At 42.0% G+C, this 20,975-nt stretch overlaps 1 protein-coding gene and 1 pseudogene across 5 annotated transcripts in view; both read right to left on the bottom strand.

The window, feature by feature from the left end:
- Positions 1-20,975, bottom strand: part of TLN2 (talin 2) — a 419,729-nt gene that overhangs the window by 56,448 nt on the left and 342,306 nt on the right. For all 4 annotated transcript variants that reach the window (XM_079125623.1, XM_079125621.1, XM_079125620.1 and 1 more), the window contains 6 exons: positions 17,327-17,467; positions 16,716-16,897; positions 15,471-15,603; positions 13,230-13,331; positions 7,443-7,613; positions 2,894-3,040 (listed from right to left, as the gene is read on the bottom strand). In XM_079125623.1, coding sequence (XP_078981749.1) covers positions 2,894-3,040; positions 7,443-7,613; positions 13,230-13,331; positions 15,471-15,603; positions 16,716-16,897; positions 17,327-17,467 — 876 coding nt within the window. The remainder of the gene's footprint in view (positions 1-2,893; positions 3,041-7,442; positions 7,614-13,229; positions 13,332-15,470; positions 15,604-16,715; positions 16,898-17,326; positions 17,468-20,975) is intronic.
- On the bottom strand, positions 7,624-13,223 carry LOC306652988 (charged multivesicular body protein 6-like; annotated as a pseudogene). The gene has a single exon. The product of its transcript is annotated as a charged multivesicular body protein 6-like (transcript).

Here is a 20,975-nt window from a genome sequence, read left to right as displayed (position 1 = left end):
CTGAGCATCTTCTAAGTGTCAATAATATGCTAGAATACTTCATTTGAGATGTGGCCCAACTGATCCCAAGCCAGGATGCTGGAGCTAAAGGGATGTTTAGAACATGTAGCCAGTGACTGCTGGCTACCACAATGAACCTTTACCTAATTTGAAGGCAACGAGAAAGGTAGAAACAAAGTAGTGCTTCAGGATTTCTGACTTATTTAGTTGAAAGAATTCCCCTTTATTTTGGGATTACAAACTTCACATTGTTTTTTCTTTTCTGGTATTAATATGACCTTTCTTTTATGAAATAGTTGTGATGCTGATAGCAAAATTTTGTTTTGCTTCTGTAACTTTCCTGGCACCAAAGTTGTGAGGAAAACAAAGAAAAGGTACTGTGTTGTGAAATTCCACAGAATCCCACAAACTTCATTGAATGGACAGAGCTGAAGTGACTTGTCCTAAGTCACAGAGAAGGCTTATTATTTCATATAACCTATCAGTTCCAGATCTGTAGTGCTTAGACACATGTACAGGAAATCTCCAGAACCACGATAGTGGAAGCTCTGAAGGCCTCAAGAATTGTATCCAAGTTCAAATAAACTTTGGGTACACTCACATTATTCTGCCAGTTACTGCCCTTGAGGATTTAGGCAATAATTTGAAAAGCATATCACTGTTTTAACCAAATTAATGAACCTGGATACAAGCAACAGCTTCTAACATCCTTCTGCTTAGGGCCCAAAGGACTAAAACATCCCTTAAAGCAAAGGCTCCAGCAAAAGACTGAGTAAAGGCAGGATGGTTAAGAGGTATTATGTGGTCCCTTGGATGTCAGGGCAGATCAGGTAAGAGTTTAGGGGTAGCCAGAAATCCCAGTGGTTTATTTTTTAATTTTTTGGTGCCAGGACTGAACCTAGGTGTGCTTAAACACCAAACCATATCCCCAGCCTTTTTTTAAAATTTTGAGACAGGGTCTTGTTAAGTTGCTGAGGTTGGCTTTGAACTTGTGATCTGTCTGCCTCAGCCTCCTGAGCCACTGGGATTATAGGCATGTGCCACCACACTCGGCCCCAGTGGTTTGTTTTAAAGAACGGAAGTGGGGGGATCCTTTGCTCGTGTATGGCCTCTGTGTCTGTGTCGTCAGCAGTTTCCAGCTCTTCCAGCACAGTCACATGTGTCCTGGGCTGAGGGAGCAGCTGTCACACCACTGACATCAGGTGTGCGAGAGCTGCTTTCCGTCTGCAGCCTGTGGCAGTGTGTAAGGCTCACTGCTGCCTCAGGGAGAGACTTCAGATCTGACTCTCACGTTCTAGGGATTGCTGGGACATTTATTTCCCTGTCATTACACCAATTCTGAAAAATCCCTTTTCCCAAGAAGAAAAAGATCATCATTTGACTTTCTAATTTGTACCAAGAAAGCTTGGACTCCATTATTTTATATTCTTGGTAGACATGTGGCTTATTTTCAAAGTTCCAGTGTTCTGATGTCCTAAAAACCAAATATACCCACACTGAGACTTATCCAAAGGCCTTGAGAAAGAGGAGAATTTTACTATTTATTCACCTGCTGCCAAACTGTCTTTATATGAAGCATGAGAGGCTCATAGCAGAAATTAACCCATTAAGTTTTCAATTCTATGACTATTTCAATGAAATAGACCCAGGTGTAATAGAATAGGTTGAAAATCACAATCTAGAGTTTATTATGCAATTTGTTATCATGAATACCATTAATCACACAATTAATAGTATTAATGAATATTATCTCTAATCAATTCACCTATTACTTTTCTCAAAAGGACAAAATCAAAATTTTTTTTCATTTTGAAGTTACTACAAGTGGTATATTTATTGCTCAATTTAAGTGTTTGGTGTTTCATAAATGAGACAATGGGACATAATGGGTTAACAGACACTTTGAGAAAGTGGAGCCCCAGGTCTCTAAAGGGAGACTTGGCTGTCCAGCCCAGGTTTGTTACTTCAGCAGTGTGACAATGACTGCATAATGTTTAGGGATAATTACTCTAATTATAGTTCAAGGGTATCATTTCTTTATGGAGATATGAACAACCAATCTGCTCTAAATTAGCAATTAAAGGCTGTTTATTATCCTGAAAAACCATATTAATGTATTCACAATCTGACAATGGACATGTCAAAACACAGATGATACCTATAATTCTTGGCTGTGCTATCACAGGACAGCAATTAGATGTTGATGAACAATTGTTCTTTCTGATGAATATCAAACTGACATGATGAGTGAAGGATTCCTTGGGGGAAAGAGCAAGAGATATGGAATTGAAACTGTCTCCAATCATATTTCCCTACTGACCCCTGTTAATTGATGGGTCACTAAATGAGAAAATGATGCTTATCTTTTTGTCTGTTGTCTATGAGAGTTCATGGAAGGCTGTTACACATATTATTTCATTGGTTTCTGCATCTGACTAAACACCAGAACCATGAGCATATTTGTAGAAGAACCAATAGAAATTCCAAGGCTCTACTCCATCTAGATCCCAAACAAGCAAGGCAGGGGTGGAGCCCTGGAGCCCGCATTCAGAAAAGCTCCCCATTATCCCACAGTAACCATTTTGAAGCTTGCTCTTCACAACAAACTTATGAAGAAGACAGAGGAAGTTAATAATTATTTCCATTTTACAGATGAGGAAACCAATGATATCTTCACCACCTCCCATCCCTCTAGGTAAAACTGGAAGGAACAGGGGAAATTGGCTTACAAAAGTAATGCATTGATAATGAAGAGTGAGCAATATGTTGAACATGTGCTTGAACATCTGTACATAATTAGACTCTCAAGAAGGCTTGCTTGGGGACAGGTTGGAGCGGGATGGAGGCAATGATGGCTGAGGAGGACCCATTCCAGCCAGAAGCCCATGCCCACCTTGCTCACAGCCTCTGCGATGGCGTCCACCATGCCTCCCACCAGCCCCACTTCACTGGCAGCTTCGTTCAGTGTCACCATGATGTCGTCCACGGCTTCCTTCATCAGCTGGGCGGCCTCCGTGATGGCATCATGGGTGTGCTGAGCCTGAGAAGGGAATTGTGAAATGTTTCCTTCCACAGAAGGAAATGATGCTTAGTCTCTTAAGAACTGCTTCACTTCTCTTATGAATAATCTTAAAAAGACAAAACCATATCCTTAAGGTGAAGCACAACAACATATCCTATATTCTCCCTTTCCTTGATTTTTGATGTTTGTTTGCAATCCAAATAAGTCATAAAGGCAAATAGGAAAAGATTTTTTTTTTTAATAACCAAGAGAAAGAATAAAATTGCAATATCAAATAGTGTCTTGTGACATGACTAGTTTTATTTGTTACTATGTTCAGGGTGGTAGAGAATGCCACAGGCTCCCAAATATATGAGTTGACATATTTAATGAAAAAAGAAACTCATATAAAGGAAAAACGTATTCATAACACATGTACTTCTCTTCAACATTGCCCAATACACTCTAATTCCCTTTCTACAAATAAGTTAGAGTATGGAAATATGGGTACATACAAAATACATAAATCTGTAGAAGGCCTAACAGGCTTTAGAACTATGTCACAATTTATATTGCCAGGAAACTGGAGAATGAGCCAAGTTCTTCCAGGGCAAACACTCTGCAGACACAGCCACACTGCCCTCGTGTACCTTACACCCTACTGTGAGGACCTGTCCGTGTTGAGCACAGAGCAGGGCCTGGGTAAATGAAAGAGTGGACAAAAGATGAAACAAGGGCAGTGCTGGGCGACCTGAAAGACACCTTGAGTGGCAGCAAGAGGCAGGGGAAATTTTCTAAGTCTGGGGCAGGAAAACTTGGGATCCAGTTGTGACTCCAACACCAACTAGCTAAGTGAATGGATGAACTTGCTTCCTCTTCGGTACAATGGGAAGAATTATAACATTGCTATGTAGCTAACTTCTGATGGACTAATAGGGGGACAGTGCAGGAGGGGGCTGTGTCCATACCCTCTGCAATGTGACCTAACACCAGGTAGTTAGCATGAGGGCTGCACTGCACCCAGGACAGCAGGAAGGAACTGGGGTCATCCTGGCCCACCCTGGGGAGACATTTCCAAGAGGTCCCAAATATTGCATTTTTACTTTGGTGGATGAAAAGGTAATGAAGCAAGTAGGACTTGATAGATAACTGCTATGAATTTTTAAAAAATATTTATAAAAGAGAAGAATTGTAAGGAGGCTAGTGAGTCGTAGGAACTGGCCCTATCTGAACTGAAAAGCCCTGGGAAGCAAGAAGAGTTCCTGGAGGATGACATCTGATGAGAGGTGATACATGCTGCTCTCAAGATAGTTATCCTTGAGGCAACCATGTCAGGAGGCGTAAATTGCTGTCTTCAGGATGTAATAGAGTAAACTGGCAATTTCAGTTGATAGCTAATTTTTTGGTACAGAGAGGGTATAACATGAAATGTACAGATTGCTTTGTTTTGATGACAGAAACCCGAAAGGTGCTATCTCCTATATGTCACACTCCACAGAGAACATTTCATACAAATATATGATCATTTATAAGGAGATCAAATAAAACCTGTGTTTTTCTCTAAGTCTCAGTTCAGATGAACTCACTACTGATGACACAAAAAATGTCAGAAATTTTACATATTCATATGAAAAGTAAATATGTGCTTTAGGGGAGAGACAAGTGCTGCTTGTCAAGGATCTGCTGTCTCCTTTGGGCTCAGGAAGGTGTCAGGAGCAAATTTGGGAGGAGCAGAAGCAGTAGTAAGTCATGAAGTTGTTCTTTTGGAACTCCTTGGAAAATTTACAGGGCATTTGCCCTGTACAGTGTGACAAAAAGCCACACAAATAATCCTTTGGCTATCCTAGAAATGAATTATTTTCCCATCTGCTTGGGAAGATGGGCTGTTAAGTTTCTAGAAGACCTGTTGTCCTTCACTCCTTATGTTTAAGTTTTACAGATATTTAGAGGGTCAACTCACAGTCTACCTCTTCTGTGAAGCTGTCTCTAGTTGTACCAGCCTCATCCAGGGGCCTTTGCTCTGAACTCCAAAGGCAAGTCACATCTATGTTGGATAGCTTAGTTCTGAACCACACACTGTGTGCTTGTGCTGGCTGAGCACAGCAGCTTAGTATGTCCAAAGACACAGTAGGATCTCAATTAAGGCATGTTCAAACGACCAGTGTCCATCCAGGAAGCATTCAGTAGGCCAACAATGAGGTCGTTAATTTTGATTCTAGAGGGGTTCCTTGCTACTGCATCTCACAGCACAACACACAAGAAAACCAGATTCCATTCTTTCTTGGACACATGCCTGAAGTCAACTTCCAAGGGAGCCTTGTTTCTTTCTAATAGTATTTCCACTACAAAGCCCGGGACAGCAGGCAAAGACATCACGGGAGGATGGGAAGTGGGAGAAGGCTACAGGGGGTAGATCTCAATTATAGTAAAGGGAGAAAAACAACTAATAATTAGAACCACGCAACAGTGAATAGGCCTATGTTTTTGATGGAATGTTGCAGTCATCTGCTATGGGGGTCCATCGAGGACACTGGGGAAGGGAGCTGTGTGGGGAGGGGACACAGGCCGGAGCTCAATGGGGCCAGGAAAAGGCTACCAGCACATGCCTTCCTAATATATGCAATTCATTAACCCCAGGCTCTGAAGCTGCCACTTCTTGTTTTAAAACACCTACCACACCAGGCGCATTATCTCATTCAGTCTCTGCCACAGGGAGTGGTTCATAATGAGTCCCATTGTTTAGGTGAGGAGACAAAGAAATTAAGTAACCTGTTAGCAAGAGGTGGAGCTGGGATTTGAATCCAATTATGTCTGACTCCAGAGCTTGGGCTATTTTTCACCAAATCAGAACTACTGAAAACTATTTAAAAACACTTTAACTCTATTTTTTTTCTGTAAATGAGGAAATACAACAGGCAATGTAAATAAAACAGTATCCATACAATGAGTAACACCTAAATGGTTATCTGTGCCTTTGCCTCTTAGGAAAGGGTCTGAAAAGCAAACCCAGGGGCCCAGGTGTCCTTTGGGATAAACCTGTCAATTTGCTTTTCCCAGATTGTACTGGTGAGAGGACAGTTATCGCCTGCCTGGCCTTTACTCATCATGACTTACTTTACAGCACCCAGTGCTTCTGGTCCCCCAGCGAAAACTACTCTAGCCATCAGTTCCAAGCACAGAATGCCATTATGAAGCTTATGGTGCTGACTAATGTATGTTTCCAGTCATGGGGAGTTCAGAACTGGCTGTCCAAGCAGATAGGCTCATATCTTAAAAACCCATCCAGAAAAATCCTACTTTGATATCCTACTGGCCCTGAAACCTCTTAGGTGGAGGGTGGAGACATGTGGCAATAAATAGCCTTGGAGAAAAGACAAACGGAGCTGAGTCAGAAGGTTAGCTCTGGCCCGTCCAGTTTGGAGAGGGTAGTCCCACATCGGGGCACCTACTGCTAATCTATCAGAGTCAGGGCTGCATTCTTTGTCCTTCTTGGTCTCCTCCACCAAGTTCTGCAGCCAGACTTGTTATTTCAACAGACTGTACATTTTGAGGCCAGTGGCAGACTCTTCATACTTTTAGCATACCCAGAATTAGGCTCTTAGTAATTGTTAGATATTTGAATGAAAAACTGAGCATAGAAGATGCAAGTTTAAGACAATATTCATGCTGTCACAGTGTGATGTTTCTAAAATATGAATTGATTGTGTTATTCTTCTGCTTAAAGACTATCACTGACTGCCCACTGCTTACAATAAAGGTCAAATTCCCTGGCTTGGAAGATGAGATCTGTCACAGCATGGCACACTCTATCCTCTTGTCCAACCATCTTTGTGACCTGCAGACACATCGGACTGCTTACCATCTTCTGAAGATATCACAATCTTTTTCTTTTGTAACTCATGTATGGCTTTGCATACACTGTTCTCTCTTCCCAAGTTCAAAGTAAAATCTGGTATAAGGTCACCTGTGACACACTATTGTCATCTTTGGCCACTTAAAGTGGCTGGGTGACATAACAGGCTGAAGAAATGTTCCTCTTACCAACTGGCAAGAGGGATATCATATGAAATTACTGTCTCTTAAGTGTGAGGAACACAAATGACATTCACTGGAAAACAACTGGATTTTCCTTCCTGCAAGCTGGTGTCAACACTGAACTGGTCCCAGTAAGCATTTGTTTTTATTCCTGTCATCATCACAGAATTCATTTTTCTTCCCCCAGGATGCTTGTTTACACATTCTTTAAGGAAAAAAATAACTTATAGATAAGACTTATGTAGGAATACTTCTTGGTTTTCCCTCTAAATCCCTGGGAAAGCCAACAATAGAAGATGATCCCCCACTTCAGAGAACCTGAGTAATTTTTTTCCTAGAGAGACACAATATGGCAGGACAAGGACCTTTGTGGTCCTAAGTGAGTCCCTGACATCCCGAACCATACCTTGGGGTTTCCTCCACCTTCTTTGGCTGCGTACAGCATCTGTAAGGCAGACTCTGCCAGTGTCTTGGTTTGGTCCAGCACGGTCATCTGCTGCTGATGGTCCAGAATCTTGGAGGCGACACCTACTGCAGCTAAGATCAAGGGCTCGAAGTAGCTCGCCAACTGTGTCACCTTTCAAGAATGGAAAGTCACAGATGTATCATATAAGTACAGGTGTCTCCCTCAGAGGACCCCTTGGTGGGAGTGGACTGGGAAAAGGGATGGGCTGACTTGGGGAGAAAGGCAGGTCTGCTACTATTTACTTTTGAAGGTACTTGCTAGTTATTGACTATCGCTTGCTTTTTGTTTCCTTTGGAGTTCTTTATTCTCCAAACATGATAGCAATGCTAAGAAACCCATTTTGAGATCTAGAGTTAGACATCAGAATTGAACTCAATTTTATAAATCGTTAATTTTACAAGTAAAATTTTTTTAGAAATCAAAGACATCTTATAAACCTAGAAGGGAGAGAAAGTAGAAGAGGGACAGAGTTAGCAGAAGAGGTGAAAGAAGAAGCTGAGATGAAGAGAACCTTCAAAAGCTTTTTAAGAAGTCAGTCCAATTGGCTTCTGCTTGAAGCATTTGGACAAAGCCTTGGCTATTGAATAAATGCAAAATGATTTCAAACCAGCCAACATGTTGTTTATGATCAGCCCAACCTGTGAGAACAACAATGCAAACTTATCAAGAGGCTGGGGATATAGCTCAGTGGTAGAGTGCTTGCCTAGCTTGTGAGAGACACTGGGTTATACCCCAGCACCAAAATAAAATAAGTAAAATAAATTGGGTGCATGCCCTATGCCAGGCTCTCTGCTAAACATTTTTCTTTTTTTTTTCTGCATGTCACTGTTTAATCCAGAATGAGAGCAGAACAGCAGAGCCACCATGCAATCAGACTAAACCGTGAGGGGATGCTCTGGAGCCACCCCGGCAAGTGAGTCTGCATGTTCTGCTGTTCCGCCCTGACAGCACCTTCAGCCAGCCTGATCACACCAGACTCCTGGGAGACTTCTCGGGCTGCCACACACCCAAACTCTGTGAGCTTGTCCTTGCAGAATCCCTGCAAGTTCTGTGAGGGGCTGAGCTACCTATGAGGCTGCCACCAGGTCTGTGAGCCTGGGTATGACTTTGGGACTTTTTCTGGGTGTGTTTCAGGAAGGGGCTCCGAAGGAATCTCCAGTAGTTCTATTTGTTCCTGAGTGATTGCACTCAGCTTCTCCAGGATGACATCTTCATTCTCCTGAGTGAAGTTTCCTGCCAACAGCTCATCTATTTGCCACTGGTACTCCACAGCCTCCTGGGTTTCGTCCAGGATCCTCTCCACTTCCTCTATGGACATCACCTGGTGCATCTTGTTCAGACACTCATTCCCCTCCTGCAGCCCCTCCAGCACCTTCGTCTCAATCTGGGTGAACTCGATGCTCTGGACTATGGCCTTCAGGCTGCTGATCTATTTCTCTATCCTGTCCAGGAGCTCCTCTGGTACCACTTCTTCTTGAGCAGCAGCTTGGCCTGTTCCTTCCTACCATCTCACAGAAATTGCAAGGCCAGGGCCCGCTCCCGATCCAGCTGCTGCGTGACCCTCTTCTGGTACTGTCTCAGGCTTGTCCCGCTGCTGCTTGAGTTGTAGGATGGCCCTGTCCTGCTTGGTGACCCGGCTTTCCTTCTTGCAGTTGAACAGGTTGCCCATGGAGGTCTGCGCCCACCGCAGGGCTGAGCTGCCACCTCTGCTAAACATTTTACATGCATTTCCTCACTTCATCTCAACAATGATTTTAAGAAGTAGATACCAATGAAGATAAAGAGGCTTAGTTTGTTTGAGTTGCACGCTCAATTTATGCAGCAGAGAGAGAGAGAGGGAGAGAGATGAGATAGGGACCAGGCATCTGACTCTACAGCCCCTGCTCTGAACTATCATGCTCTACTGTATCTGCTACTTTTCATTTTTATTCCAGTTCTGTTGCTGTTGTAAGATTGGACTTCAGAAGCTTATCATTTGGTATCTGTTGCTTTGTAAAGTATTCAAAATAAAGTTTGAGGCTAATGTAGCGACACTCCTTTACCTGGCATCCAGAACATAATATTTTAACATTTTGCTGTGTAGGCTTCAAATACCATAATCTATTCCCACTCAGATAAAACACAATGGCACAGATCAATTTTCTGTTCAGCTTCTCATTCTGTGCAGTAATGATTAATTGCTAAATTATTCCCATCAAGGGTATTTAAGTGCAAGCCTTTTGCCAGAGACTTCCTTAATACTTCTTCTCATCACGTGGAAGAAGAATGAGTACGATGCGGATGTAGGCAGAAAAGTCACTTCACATGATCAGGCATTTGGTCAGAAATGAAGCAGGGGTAGGTCATTATGAGGAATGGGGCAAGGTGTGTTTGGAGTGTCAAAGAAATAATAGCCAATAGCGGGACAAGACAATTAGTGGGCCACAAATTTATTTTTACTTAGTTATGACCATTAGGGGTGTCTAACAGATAGGCTTCAAAGTATCTGAGCAGGGCTGCTGTTGCTACTTGGGGCACTTTTGTATGCATTTTAAAGGAGCTCTGTTGGGCTCACTTGAAGGATGTCACAAGCACAGCACAGGCTGGATTTGGGATCCCATAGCCCACTTCACACAAGTAACTCTGTGGAAGGCCTAACCTGCACAACCATAGCGGGCAGCCCTGTACACTTGCAATAGATGTTATCCTCTTCCCCAGGAAGGTCACTGGTATCACCACCAAAGGGAATGGGACACTGATGGGTTATCAGGACTCAAGATGGGTCCTCTGTGCACTAAAAGAGGAGCCAAAATGTTTCATGCACTAGAATCTCAAGTTTTCTGGATCAATTTTATTATTTCAAAAATATAGTTCAGTATGTGCTGAGAAAATCAGAATGCAATAGCTCAACTAGTGCTTGACTTCCTCATGGAGAGAGTAAGAATGTAAACTCTGGCCTCAAGACCACTGGATTTAAATCTTGCCTGTCATTTCCTTAGTGAGAAATTTTATGCTACTTTCTTCATATTACTAAACTTCAGTTTCCTCATCTGTAAAATGGGGATTAGTAATAGCACCAAGCTCCTTAGGACAGTGGAGGATTAAATCACTGTGCACAAGAAAACAATGAGCACAGTAAGTGCCATAGAGTTGTTATTACCCATTTTATAGACAAAGCATTGTTTTCTTGTTTTATTTTTTTGCACTACTGGGGACTAAACCCAGGGCCTCTACCACTAAGCTATGTCCTCAACCCTTTGCCCAGGCTGGCTCAGTTTGCAATCCTCCTGCCTCCACCTTCTGAGTCACTGGGATTAAAGGTGCATGCCACTGAAACTGATTTAAGCAAAGTGTTTTGAAGGGATGCATTTCTTCTTGTATTTGGGGAGCTTAAGGAGGGCGCTAATAACTTCTGTTCTTGAGAGACATGCCAGAACAGGAAACAACCTCATCCAGGTTAGTATGTAAGTTAAAATAGCACAGAATTTTGAGTATTTGGTACACGACACACACAGTGAATTGATTGGGTCCCTCAAAAAATATGCCCACAAAACTGAGGAACAGTGGAATGGATCTGACCAAATTTTCCTGCATACGTATATGAATATAACATAGCAAATTTCACCTTTGTATACATTCACAATGCACTGATTAAAAAAAAATTAAAAACTATGAGTAGATCAGCAGAGTACAGGAAAGGGAGAAGGGGGAGGAGGAGAGGAACTAATGGTGACTGAATTACAGCAATTTGTATTCCATGCTTGAATAATGTAAAAATGAACCTAAATGTAATATATAACTATAACAAACAATACAAATTGACAAAAACACAAAACAAAAAGATGCTCACATCCAAATCCCTGGAACCTGTGAATATTATCTTATTTGAAAAAAGGGTCTTTGCCATTTTCTTTTTCTTTCCTTTTTTTTTTTTTTTTTTTTTTTTTTTTTTTTTTTTTGTGTGTGTGTGTGTGTGTGTGTGTGTGTGTGTGTGTGGTGCTGGGGATAAAATGCAGGGCACAGCACACATAGGCAAGTGATCTACTGCTAAGCTACACCCTAGCCCCATTTGCAGAGGTATTAAGGTTAAGAATCTTAAGATGAGACCATCCTAGGTTACCTGGGCATGCCCTAAATTCAATAACAAGTGTCCATACAAGAGACAGAAGAGACATACAGAAGGCAGGAGGCATATGGTCATGGAAGCAGAGCTTGGTGTGACAATCAAGGTATACCAAGAGCTACCAGAAACAGGAAAAGGCAAAGAATAGATTCTCCAGATAACCTGCCCTACATCCTCCAAAGGGAGCATGTTCCTGTACACACCTTGAGTCTAGATTTCTGGACTCCAGAACTATGAGAGAATAAATTTCTGGTGTATTAGGTCACCCAATTTGCAGCAATTTGTTACAGCAGCCAAAGAAAAGTACCACAGGCAGAGTCTGAGAACTTGCAGTTCTTTTCATTCCATGCTGATCTGACACTGCCTGAGAACTGTGATGAAGAGTGGACACAGTGTGGGGATTAACTCTTCATCCATGGCTCCCATATACCATACAGACCTAAATAATGTATATTTTATGTATATACATAACATTATATAGATTAAATATTAACATTATATAATATACAAACACACACCTGCAGAGACATAGATATCGCCCTCCAGGGACATTAAAAAAAATCTTTTCTTCCAAGCTTTCTAATGGAATCAAAAGCAACTGCTGAAACAATGTCCAGCTTCTCTACTAAACTCAGCTTCCCCATGATGGGCACAAAGGCACTAGTCCCACCTCCAGGACAGTCCTTCTACCTCCTCCAACCCCTTCTTAGGGCTAGACAAGCCCTTTCCTAATTACAAAGAAACTCAGCTGTGAAATGAGATATGCCACACTTAAAATGCAGTGATACTGACCAATCTCAACCACCTCTCCTTAGAACCAGTAGGAAGGTTAGTATCCCCTTAAGCTTTTCTGTAATTTGAAAACACAAGATGATTGATTTTCTAAAATCAATACCTGCAGAGAAGATTTTGGCTATTGCATTTCTTGATGTGCACAGCAATACTGCACTGATCAATGCTAGGGAACCCTGAAGGCCGTTAGAATCCAATTTCTGGTCTCTCTCTGCTGAGGCACAGGCTGCATGACAAGCCAATTCTCCTTGAAGGATCTATTGAATGAACCCCAAATGGGCAAAACATCATCTGCCACTTAAAATAGTATGGGCAGGAACTCAACTGAATGATTCCTTCAGGACGGCCATGCAGGGAGGCTGTATTGTCCAGAGAAAAGTTTTCACTTTTGCTTTGCTTCATCACATGTATCAACAGACGATGCATTAGAAACCAGGGAAGAACACTACTGACCTAGACACACCAGAATGGGTTGAAACAGTCGGGAATGAAAGACGGAAGCCTATGGGTGAGGAGTATCAGCATTAGCCTCTGGTTTATTTCAGAAAAGGTGGAGAGCTATGGATGATGGTAAATGCCTTGTTGGAGGGAAAGTCTGACCACAACCACAACCAAAACCCAAACAACTCACTATGAACTTTCTCAAGTTCAGGTGGAAAAAAGATTCTGAAGTAATCATTTTTGGAACAGAGCATAGAGGAAGGCTGAGTGCTATTTTCTGTAGCGAAGATGCACTGGATGCAGGCATAATACCTGGCATGGCAGACTTTCAAGAATGACAACAAAATCCATTACCCCCAAACCCCCAGCAGGATCCCCTTGGTGCGCATTACCTTATGTCCCAGCTGGGCTGCCTCTCCTCGAGCTGCTGTGGCAATAGGATCGATAAGATGCCCGATTTCCTGGACCACTGAAGTCAGCTGCTCCTGCAGGGCCTGATAAGGAGAGAATTGTCAAGTTCTTCTGACAACAGTTCCCCATAACACTGCACTGATTTGAAAAGACTTACATGAATGACAAGAGAGACCACATAAAATGGACATCAAAATGCCAGGCTGTAATATCAAGCTGCAGTAGGTATCCTGCCCTGCCCAGTGGCAAATCAGCTCCTGGGAGCTGGATTCCTCATCATTCCTCCCATAAGAGATCAGAAGCAAGTTTAAGAAATGTGAGTCCTACTGGCTTCTTGCTCCTGCCAGCTCTGACAACTGATGCCAGTGGTATCTTTACTTTAGGTTATTCAGCACAGTTACTGGAAATATGGAATAGCTGTGGCTTTCCAAGAAGGAAAGACAACTTTGTCCGAATGGAGACAGATAATTGGGGTCTGAGGGAACATCCAGGTCACTGTGTTCTCAGAACTTGAGGAGGGTGACGTAAAAATGAGATCAGCTCTTTGAAAGCAGGACTACTTCCCCCATGGCATAATTTGAAAATGCCAGGTGGGATATGCACCGAGTTCAGCCCAGTCTCAGCTCAATGCACTTGGTGGTGTGTGCAAAAACATAGAAAATGGTACCCTCAAGGCTTTTCTTCTTGGGTTTGAGATGGCTTAGCTTCTCCACCCCAAATAACTGTAAAGAGATTGTAAAGAGATGGGGCACGGAACCCAAATTTGGAAATCATTAGCCAGTAGCAGAAGAGATTCAATTCCTTTGTAGGAATCCTCATAGATGCTTCACAGGAGAGATTCAGAATTGAACAGTCTAGAACACTGGACATTTTAGGTCTGCACACACTGGCATGGAATTAGGTGGTTAATGACAAAGTGACAAAGTCTTGTTGATAAGAAATAAGACTCTAACCTTTGCCACTTCCTCATAGAACAATGGTGCACAGGGGTTAGAAGGCTTCAGCCAGAGTTCACTCTGAGAGAGGATGCCTAAATGTGAGCAGGAAAACAGCTACAGAGTGGCCAGCAGGGAGAAACTTCCAAAAAGTCCAAAGGTCTTATTCAGCTAATTACCTATTGTCACATTCATTATGTTATTATAGTTAAGAATGCCAGAATGTTCTAGCAATGTTGTTTCATCACAGGTGGTTTGTTAACTTGAATATATATAACTAGGGAGTATATGCAACTGGAGGGGGAATTTTCTTCCTAGTGAGGAAGTCAAAACAGGATATGTTTTGGGAGTGACAGTGAAAGGATGGGGGCACTAAGGGGCTTTCTGAGATGCTGGTCATCTTTGCTTCTTGATTTGGGGGCTAATTAAGGAGTATGTTCAGCTGGTGCTAATCACTTCCTGAGCATTTTCTGTATGCATACTATACTTTAAACAGGTTAAAACAGTCATTCTAGCATTCCACACAGATGAGAATGCTTATTCCTTTTCTCTTCCTGGAAATGGGTGTGTGTCTGAAGTTGGAGAGAAAAAAATGATTGGGCTCACTGCTTAGAGAAAGGGGCCAAAGTTCACTGTTAATGACAGTGACAGTGATGTAAATGTTGTATATATATTAAGTACCTCTGGAATATCAAGCACAGTGCTTTAAAAGAGAATGAAAAATGAATCAGGGAGATTTGCATGGGTACAGAAAACAATTCAAGAGAAACTCCTGCTGTAAACTTTGGAAAAACCATCAAGGAAGGATAAAGTGGCTCTAAGTTAATAACAGAATGCAAAAGGTCCCTACATACCAGACAGTGAAAAACTTAGGGCAGAATCCTTTATCTCTGAATGCAGAGTTTAATGCCAAATCTTCCCTTTAACCAAAAAGTGCATTGATGAACCAAGACCAAAGGGAAACATTCAAAATCTACATGGCTAGATCTGCGGTACTGATGTGTTAAAATACGAAAGGCAACCCCACTTTACACACAAATTATCTGACACTGATAATTACCCCCAAAATTTCAGCCACATTTGAACTTTCTACAGCTAGCTGTAGGTATATTCCTTCCCCAAGTCATCTTTCTCTCCTAAGCATTTTCCCTCCCCTCTTCCAGAAACTTCCCAGGTTGGTTCCACAGGAGAAGGTTGTCCAATGATAAAACTCTAGCACTAAGAACATTTTGATCCCACTCCCTCTGCTCCCGGCCCCAGGGAGCTGGCCACAGAGCCCCAGCCTACCTCCACAGAGATGTCATCCCTCGTGGCCAGGCTCTGGCTAACAGCTGCCAGAGAAGCCTGCTCAATGTCCCGGATACATCGGTTGATGCCATCAATGGAGTAGTCACATTCTCTCTGCCCAGGGGCCTTGTCCCTGGAAGGGACAGTGCCAATCAAACACAGGTTCATGGGTCTCAAGTCCCAGAAATGGCTCCAGCATTGGTGGGTCAGGAACTCCCGTCCCCTTTCCACTTGATCAACTTAATTAAGAAGTCAGTCTTTGACCCTTACGTGGCAATTTTCCTTGCAGAGTTCAGGCAGTTCTTAATTTGACATTGAGATAACTCTATGTGTCTCTAGTAGAAAGGATATTAGTACTGCCCTCCATCTCAGGCTGCTGCCAGGCAACTACAGAGGAAATGATTTGAACTTGGATTCTCTATTCAGTGATTTGAACATAGGACCTTTAATAATATTAATAATAATAATAATAATAATAAAGTTAAGGGCTCTTTATAGCACAAATATACTATGCTCTATACATTGCATACTAGTCACAAACTCATGGGCTGCAGTGCTAGTTAAAATATTTAGTGGACTTTTCTTTGCAAGCCATTAAGAAAAAGTTACTGTGGCTTTTAGCTTCAAAATCAACCAGGAAAAAAAATATAATTAAGGAGCTAAATGCATTCCATGCTGTTGGATATTAACTTTGGCCAACTTCAGAAATGTTTCATCTATTCAGGTGACTTTTTCAGGGTCCTACTATTCACCAAGGTGGTCCAAGATGCCCCAAATTACTGTGAACTAGGGAATATCTTTTTTGTCTTATTATCAAACTAATAAGAACCCCAAATTATGCTAAATAAACTGTAGTACTCTCTTCCTAAAAGGCTGGGTGTAGACAATATGGTACAATGGTTAGAAGAGTCCTGTTTCTAGTACTTACAGTTGGGGTGACCTTGGGAACATCATTTAAATCTTTTGCCTGAATTTTTTCATTAGTAAAATGGAAACATGGCAGTATATGCCTTATAATATTATGATGATCAAATAAGGTGACATAGATAAAATACTTGAAATACTATCTCATGTATAGTTAAGTGCTTAAGTTTGCTATTATTGTGACCAGTTCAATCACTGGTCCCAAAGAGACAAAGAAAAAGATGACAATAGTGACTGATATAAAGTATAAAGCTTAGTGGGCTTATTTCCCTCCTGCCTATTCTGATGCAGGTTGAAAGCAATCTCCAGATGGCAACTGACCTGATAGATGTGATGAGACTCTTAATGGAGTCAGATACAGTGTGAGAATGTCCAGCCAGCACAGACCAGGTGGGTGGGTCTTTGGGGTTGATGGCCAGAGAGCGTGCAGTGCGGATGAGGTATGATGAGCTCTCCAGCATGGTCTTAGCTGAGACCAGGATTGGTTCCTGTGCCTGGGAACCCTGAGACCAAACAGCAGAGAGGTTAAGAGCAGGGCATGCAGACAAGAATGAATAAGTTGGATCCTAAAAAGTCTTTTTCTTTATCCAGTCACCACCTCTGCCCTTTGGAAGGAAGCTGGCTTATACAAGGTCTGAATGGTGGGGACTTGGATCCATGTTTGCTCCTTAAATAGAAGTTTTTAGTGTCACACATCCCAAGAAAGAATCAGCCTAAAACCTAGGCACAGAAATTGTTCTTAACAATAATGCTATTATCTCTTAAGAGATATATAATCATTGAGTTTCATAACTCTGTGCATGTAACATCATCAATAATAACAGTACCAATACATGATAACAAAGAGAACTTTTGAAGTTTTAACTACTCTTGCTCATTCTGTGCTACACAAAATTGGCCAATGACCTTGGTTGTTGGAAATGTTTCCCTACCTCAGAGCTGATCTGAGCAGGAACACTGACAAACTCAGGGTTTGATGCAAATGCTGTTAGGTTTTCCACTGCTTCAATCAAGGGCGCAGTGGCAATACGGCACTTATTGCGATTGTCTTCAGAGAAATCACCATCCAGGGCCTAATGGGAGAAAAAGGGAGATTTCATCCTATTGAGAAGCACTAATCATCTCTAAGTCACAGGGATTGCCTCCCAGTGAAGACAGATGGTTCAATGGGAGTAACACTGAAAATATCTGTTGAATTCATAAACTGATCAGAGAGATTCCTGCCATGGATCAGAGGAGCCCAGCTAGAAGTCCTTTAAAAAAAAAAAAAAAGTTAGATATGTAGCTTATAGGACAGCTGGCCTCACCGTCAGTTGACTCCCATGCACAGGGAGCAGAAACCACTTAAACAGCCCCTACTCTTTACTCTCTCCTGGGCCATGCTGTCGAACCTGGCTGCAGAACCATTTTCAAGAATATAATCATTGGGTTCCTCTCCATTTACATGCAGATTAAGTCTATCCCTCCACACCCCCCATCCCCCCCACCCCACCAACTGACAAAGAGACTTTACACTGTGTGGCAGTTTCAATTTATCTAAGTTTTACCTGGACAATCCTGCATGGCAGATGGAGGTGGGGCTGGCAATCACCATTTTGTAATGAACACATGGAACCCAATAGAGAAAAAGAGGTAGGAACTATCCCCAAAACCACAAGGACATATCTCATTAACTTTATATTTGATTAAAGAGGCCATATACAAAGGGGTATCCGCTGTATATAATTCCATTTGTGCAAAGCACAAAAACAGATGGAAGTAATCCAGGATGTTACCAGCAGGTCACTCTAGAGCTGGTGGACCCAAGGCAGCACAAGGGGACTTTCCAGATGCTATAATGATCTGTTTCTAGATCCAGCTTAATTACCTAGTGTGTTTGGCTTGAGAAAATTCACTGAGCTCTACACATGAGGTGTGTTTTTCTCTAGGTATCTTGTGCTTAGTTTAAAAAAAAATTAGCAGTGGGTAACAGATGACAGTCTAGTGATCAGTCATATCACTGAGCGATGGTCAGGGCGGATGAGAATCTAGGAATAGATTGTGATCATGCCAGGCTGCCTCACAAAGGGTTAACACTTGGATTCAAGGCTCTCCAGCACCCAACTCCACCTCTTCAAGCACAAGACTATTGGGACCAACAGTCTGTGGCCCAGTGACAGCACCACTGCCTCCTAGCAAAGGGCTCCATGAGAAAAGGCAGTTAGGCTTGTAAGAGGCGGCTTGTAAATTTCCTTGTTAAATGAATAATTAAACTTTTAATTTAATCCTTATGAGCAATATATAAAAGCCAATTTAGACAATTAGTGAACAAAAAAACCAGAGGCTGACATTATGCAGCAGACTGGGAATGAGATGGGAGGATTCTGTTTTTCAGTAAGGCAAGAGGAGGCAGGCACAGTCCATTTGAAGGCTATTTCTGAATAATAACTACATTCTAATCAAACCTTGGCAGCTTGAGACAAGAATTACACATTCACAATGCTAATATTTTCAGAGTTATTCCCATGAGCCAGGCTAATTTACCATCTTCAGCTAATATGGCGCCTGGCTCGCCTTGGCCCATACTCTACTAGCACTTGATAGGCGCTGCCTTCCTTTACTCTCTCTTATTTGACCATTCTTTTATGCCTAGTGGAAACACTACATGCCTGTTCCTTCTTGTTCACGTGTACAGTCTCGTCTCTAACTGCCACTTATGTACCTAGTAAATGTTAATTTCCACGGCCAGCACTGGCAATGTAGTCTCTGCATGCAGTTTCTGCTGCACTGCTAATATCCCTGACTCCCTGAGTTTGGGTTCTGCCAGGCCTCAGGGAGATTTGGGACTCCCAGTGGAAGGCAGGGTAGGTACCACTTGGCAGAAGTCTTAAAGCAGTGGATCCAGCACAAGCAAATGAATGAAGAAGGCAGACAGCTGGAGAGGACTTTGGAGTCCCAAGAGTTTGGGTCCAAGTTACACAAATGACACTCCAAAAGAGCTTCTATCCATTCATCAACTGAAGGGATAAAGAAACTGTGGCATATATATATATATATATATATATATAATGGACTATTACTCTGCCATGAAGAATGATAAAATTATGGCATTTGCAGGCAAATGGATGAAATTGGAGGATATCATGCTAAGTGAGATAAGCCAATCTCAAAAAACTAAAGGACGAATGATCTCGCTGATAAGTGGATGAGGACATATAATGGGGGGTAGGAGGGGTTAGCGTTAGGGTTAGGGTTAGGTTTAGGGTTAGGGATAAGGAGGGTGGTAAGAATGGAGGAAGGAAGGGCTGTATAGAGGGAAAAGAGGGGTGGGAGGGGTGGGGGGAAGGGGAAAAAATAACAGAATGAATCAAACAACATTGCCCTATGTAAATTTATGATTTTTAATAAAAAAAAGTTCCATAAATAAAAAAAAAAAAAGAGCTTCTACTGTGGCAGAAGATTTCAACCTTCCTTTTGTCCTGCTCACATCTCCTGTCTCTCAACTCTCTGTACTTGCCCCATGGCCTTTCCTGACTCCCATAGCCCTCAGTCCATTGGGAAATAAAACAGTTCATCAAGCCCCCAACTTATTAAAGCTGATGACCTAAGATAAAGCCCAAGGAATCAAAGAATAATTTTTGAATGAGCTAATGATGCAGTTCTATAAACTGCTCTAACTGGAGGAAAACCTTTTAGTTGTTGTTTTTGGTTTGGCTTTTAAGCATAGGTCCTAAAAATCACCTGTCATGTAGCCCATTGTTATTCATAGGACATGGCACTGAATAACATGGACTCGAATGTCAAACTCTATCAATCACTTTTTTTTTCCTCCCTGTTTTATAAAAGGAAAAGTCATTTCCTCCAAAGGAGCATTTGGTATCAGAAAGGACGATCTGCACAGATATATCTCACTCCTAAATTCTGTTTTCACTGAGCATGGCTGAGCCACCCCAGTAAACAGAACACTTGAATCTACCCACTAAGGAAATATGAGTGTCCTTGTTGACATTGCACGTCACAGAGTGTCCTTACACTAGCTGTACCAATGTAAGGGCAAACTTACTTGACCTCGTGCCCAGGCCCATCAAGACAAGGGCACTCCGGACCCCTGGCAGCTGCTGAGGGTTCTCAGCACAATCTTGAAGGCACGAGGGAGAAAAAAAATCTCTCAGTGCATAAGCATCAAAGATTTACGGAGGGGCTGGGGTTGCCTGGCATGTGTGAGGCAATGGATTTGATCCTCAGCACCACATATAAATAAATAAAATAAAGGTCCATTGACAACTAAAAAAATTTTTTTTTTAATTTATGGATGTGGGGGTTAAAAGGACCTTAATTATCATTTAATGCCAATCCCCCAGTTTAAAAAAACAAAAAACAAAAAAAAAACCGATTTTCCAAACAATAAAACCTTGAAAGTGACAATTTGCCAAGGTCACCCTATTACTTACTGGCATGTTTCAAACCATGACCCAAGACTCTGGATCCCTTCTCTCCTTAGACAAAAGCAAGAAGAAAAAGAAGTAAGAAGCCCAGAGTTTTCTCCCTTTTTCTTCTGAAGACTCCTATCTTGCCAATCCAAACATAAGGATGACCAAGAAA

Source organism: Sciurus vulgaris (genome assembly GCF_902686455.1).
Source record: "Sciurus vulgaris genome assembly, chromosome: 2".
Lineage (NCBI taxonomy): Eukaryota > Metazoa > Chordata > Mammalia > Rodentia > Sciuridae > Sciurus > Sciurus vulgaris.
Note: the sequence above shows the minus strand (reverse complement) of the source record. Positions and strands in the feature narration are given on the sequence as shown.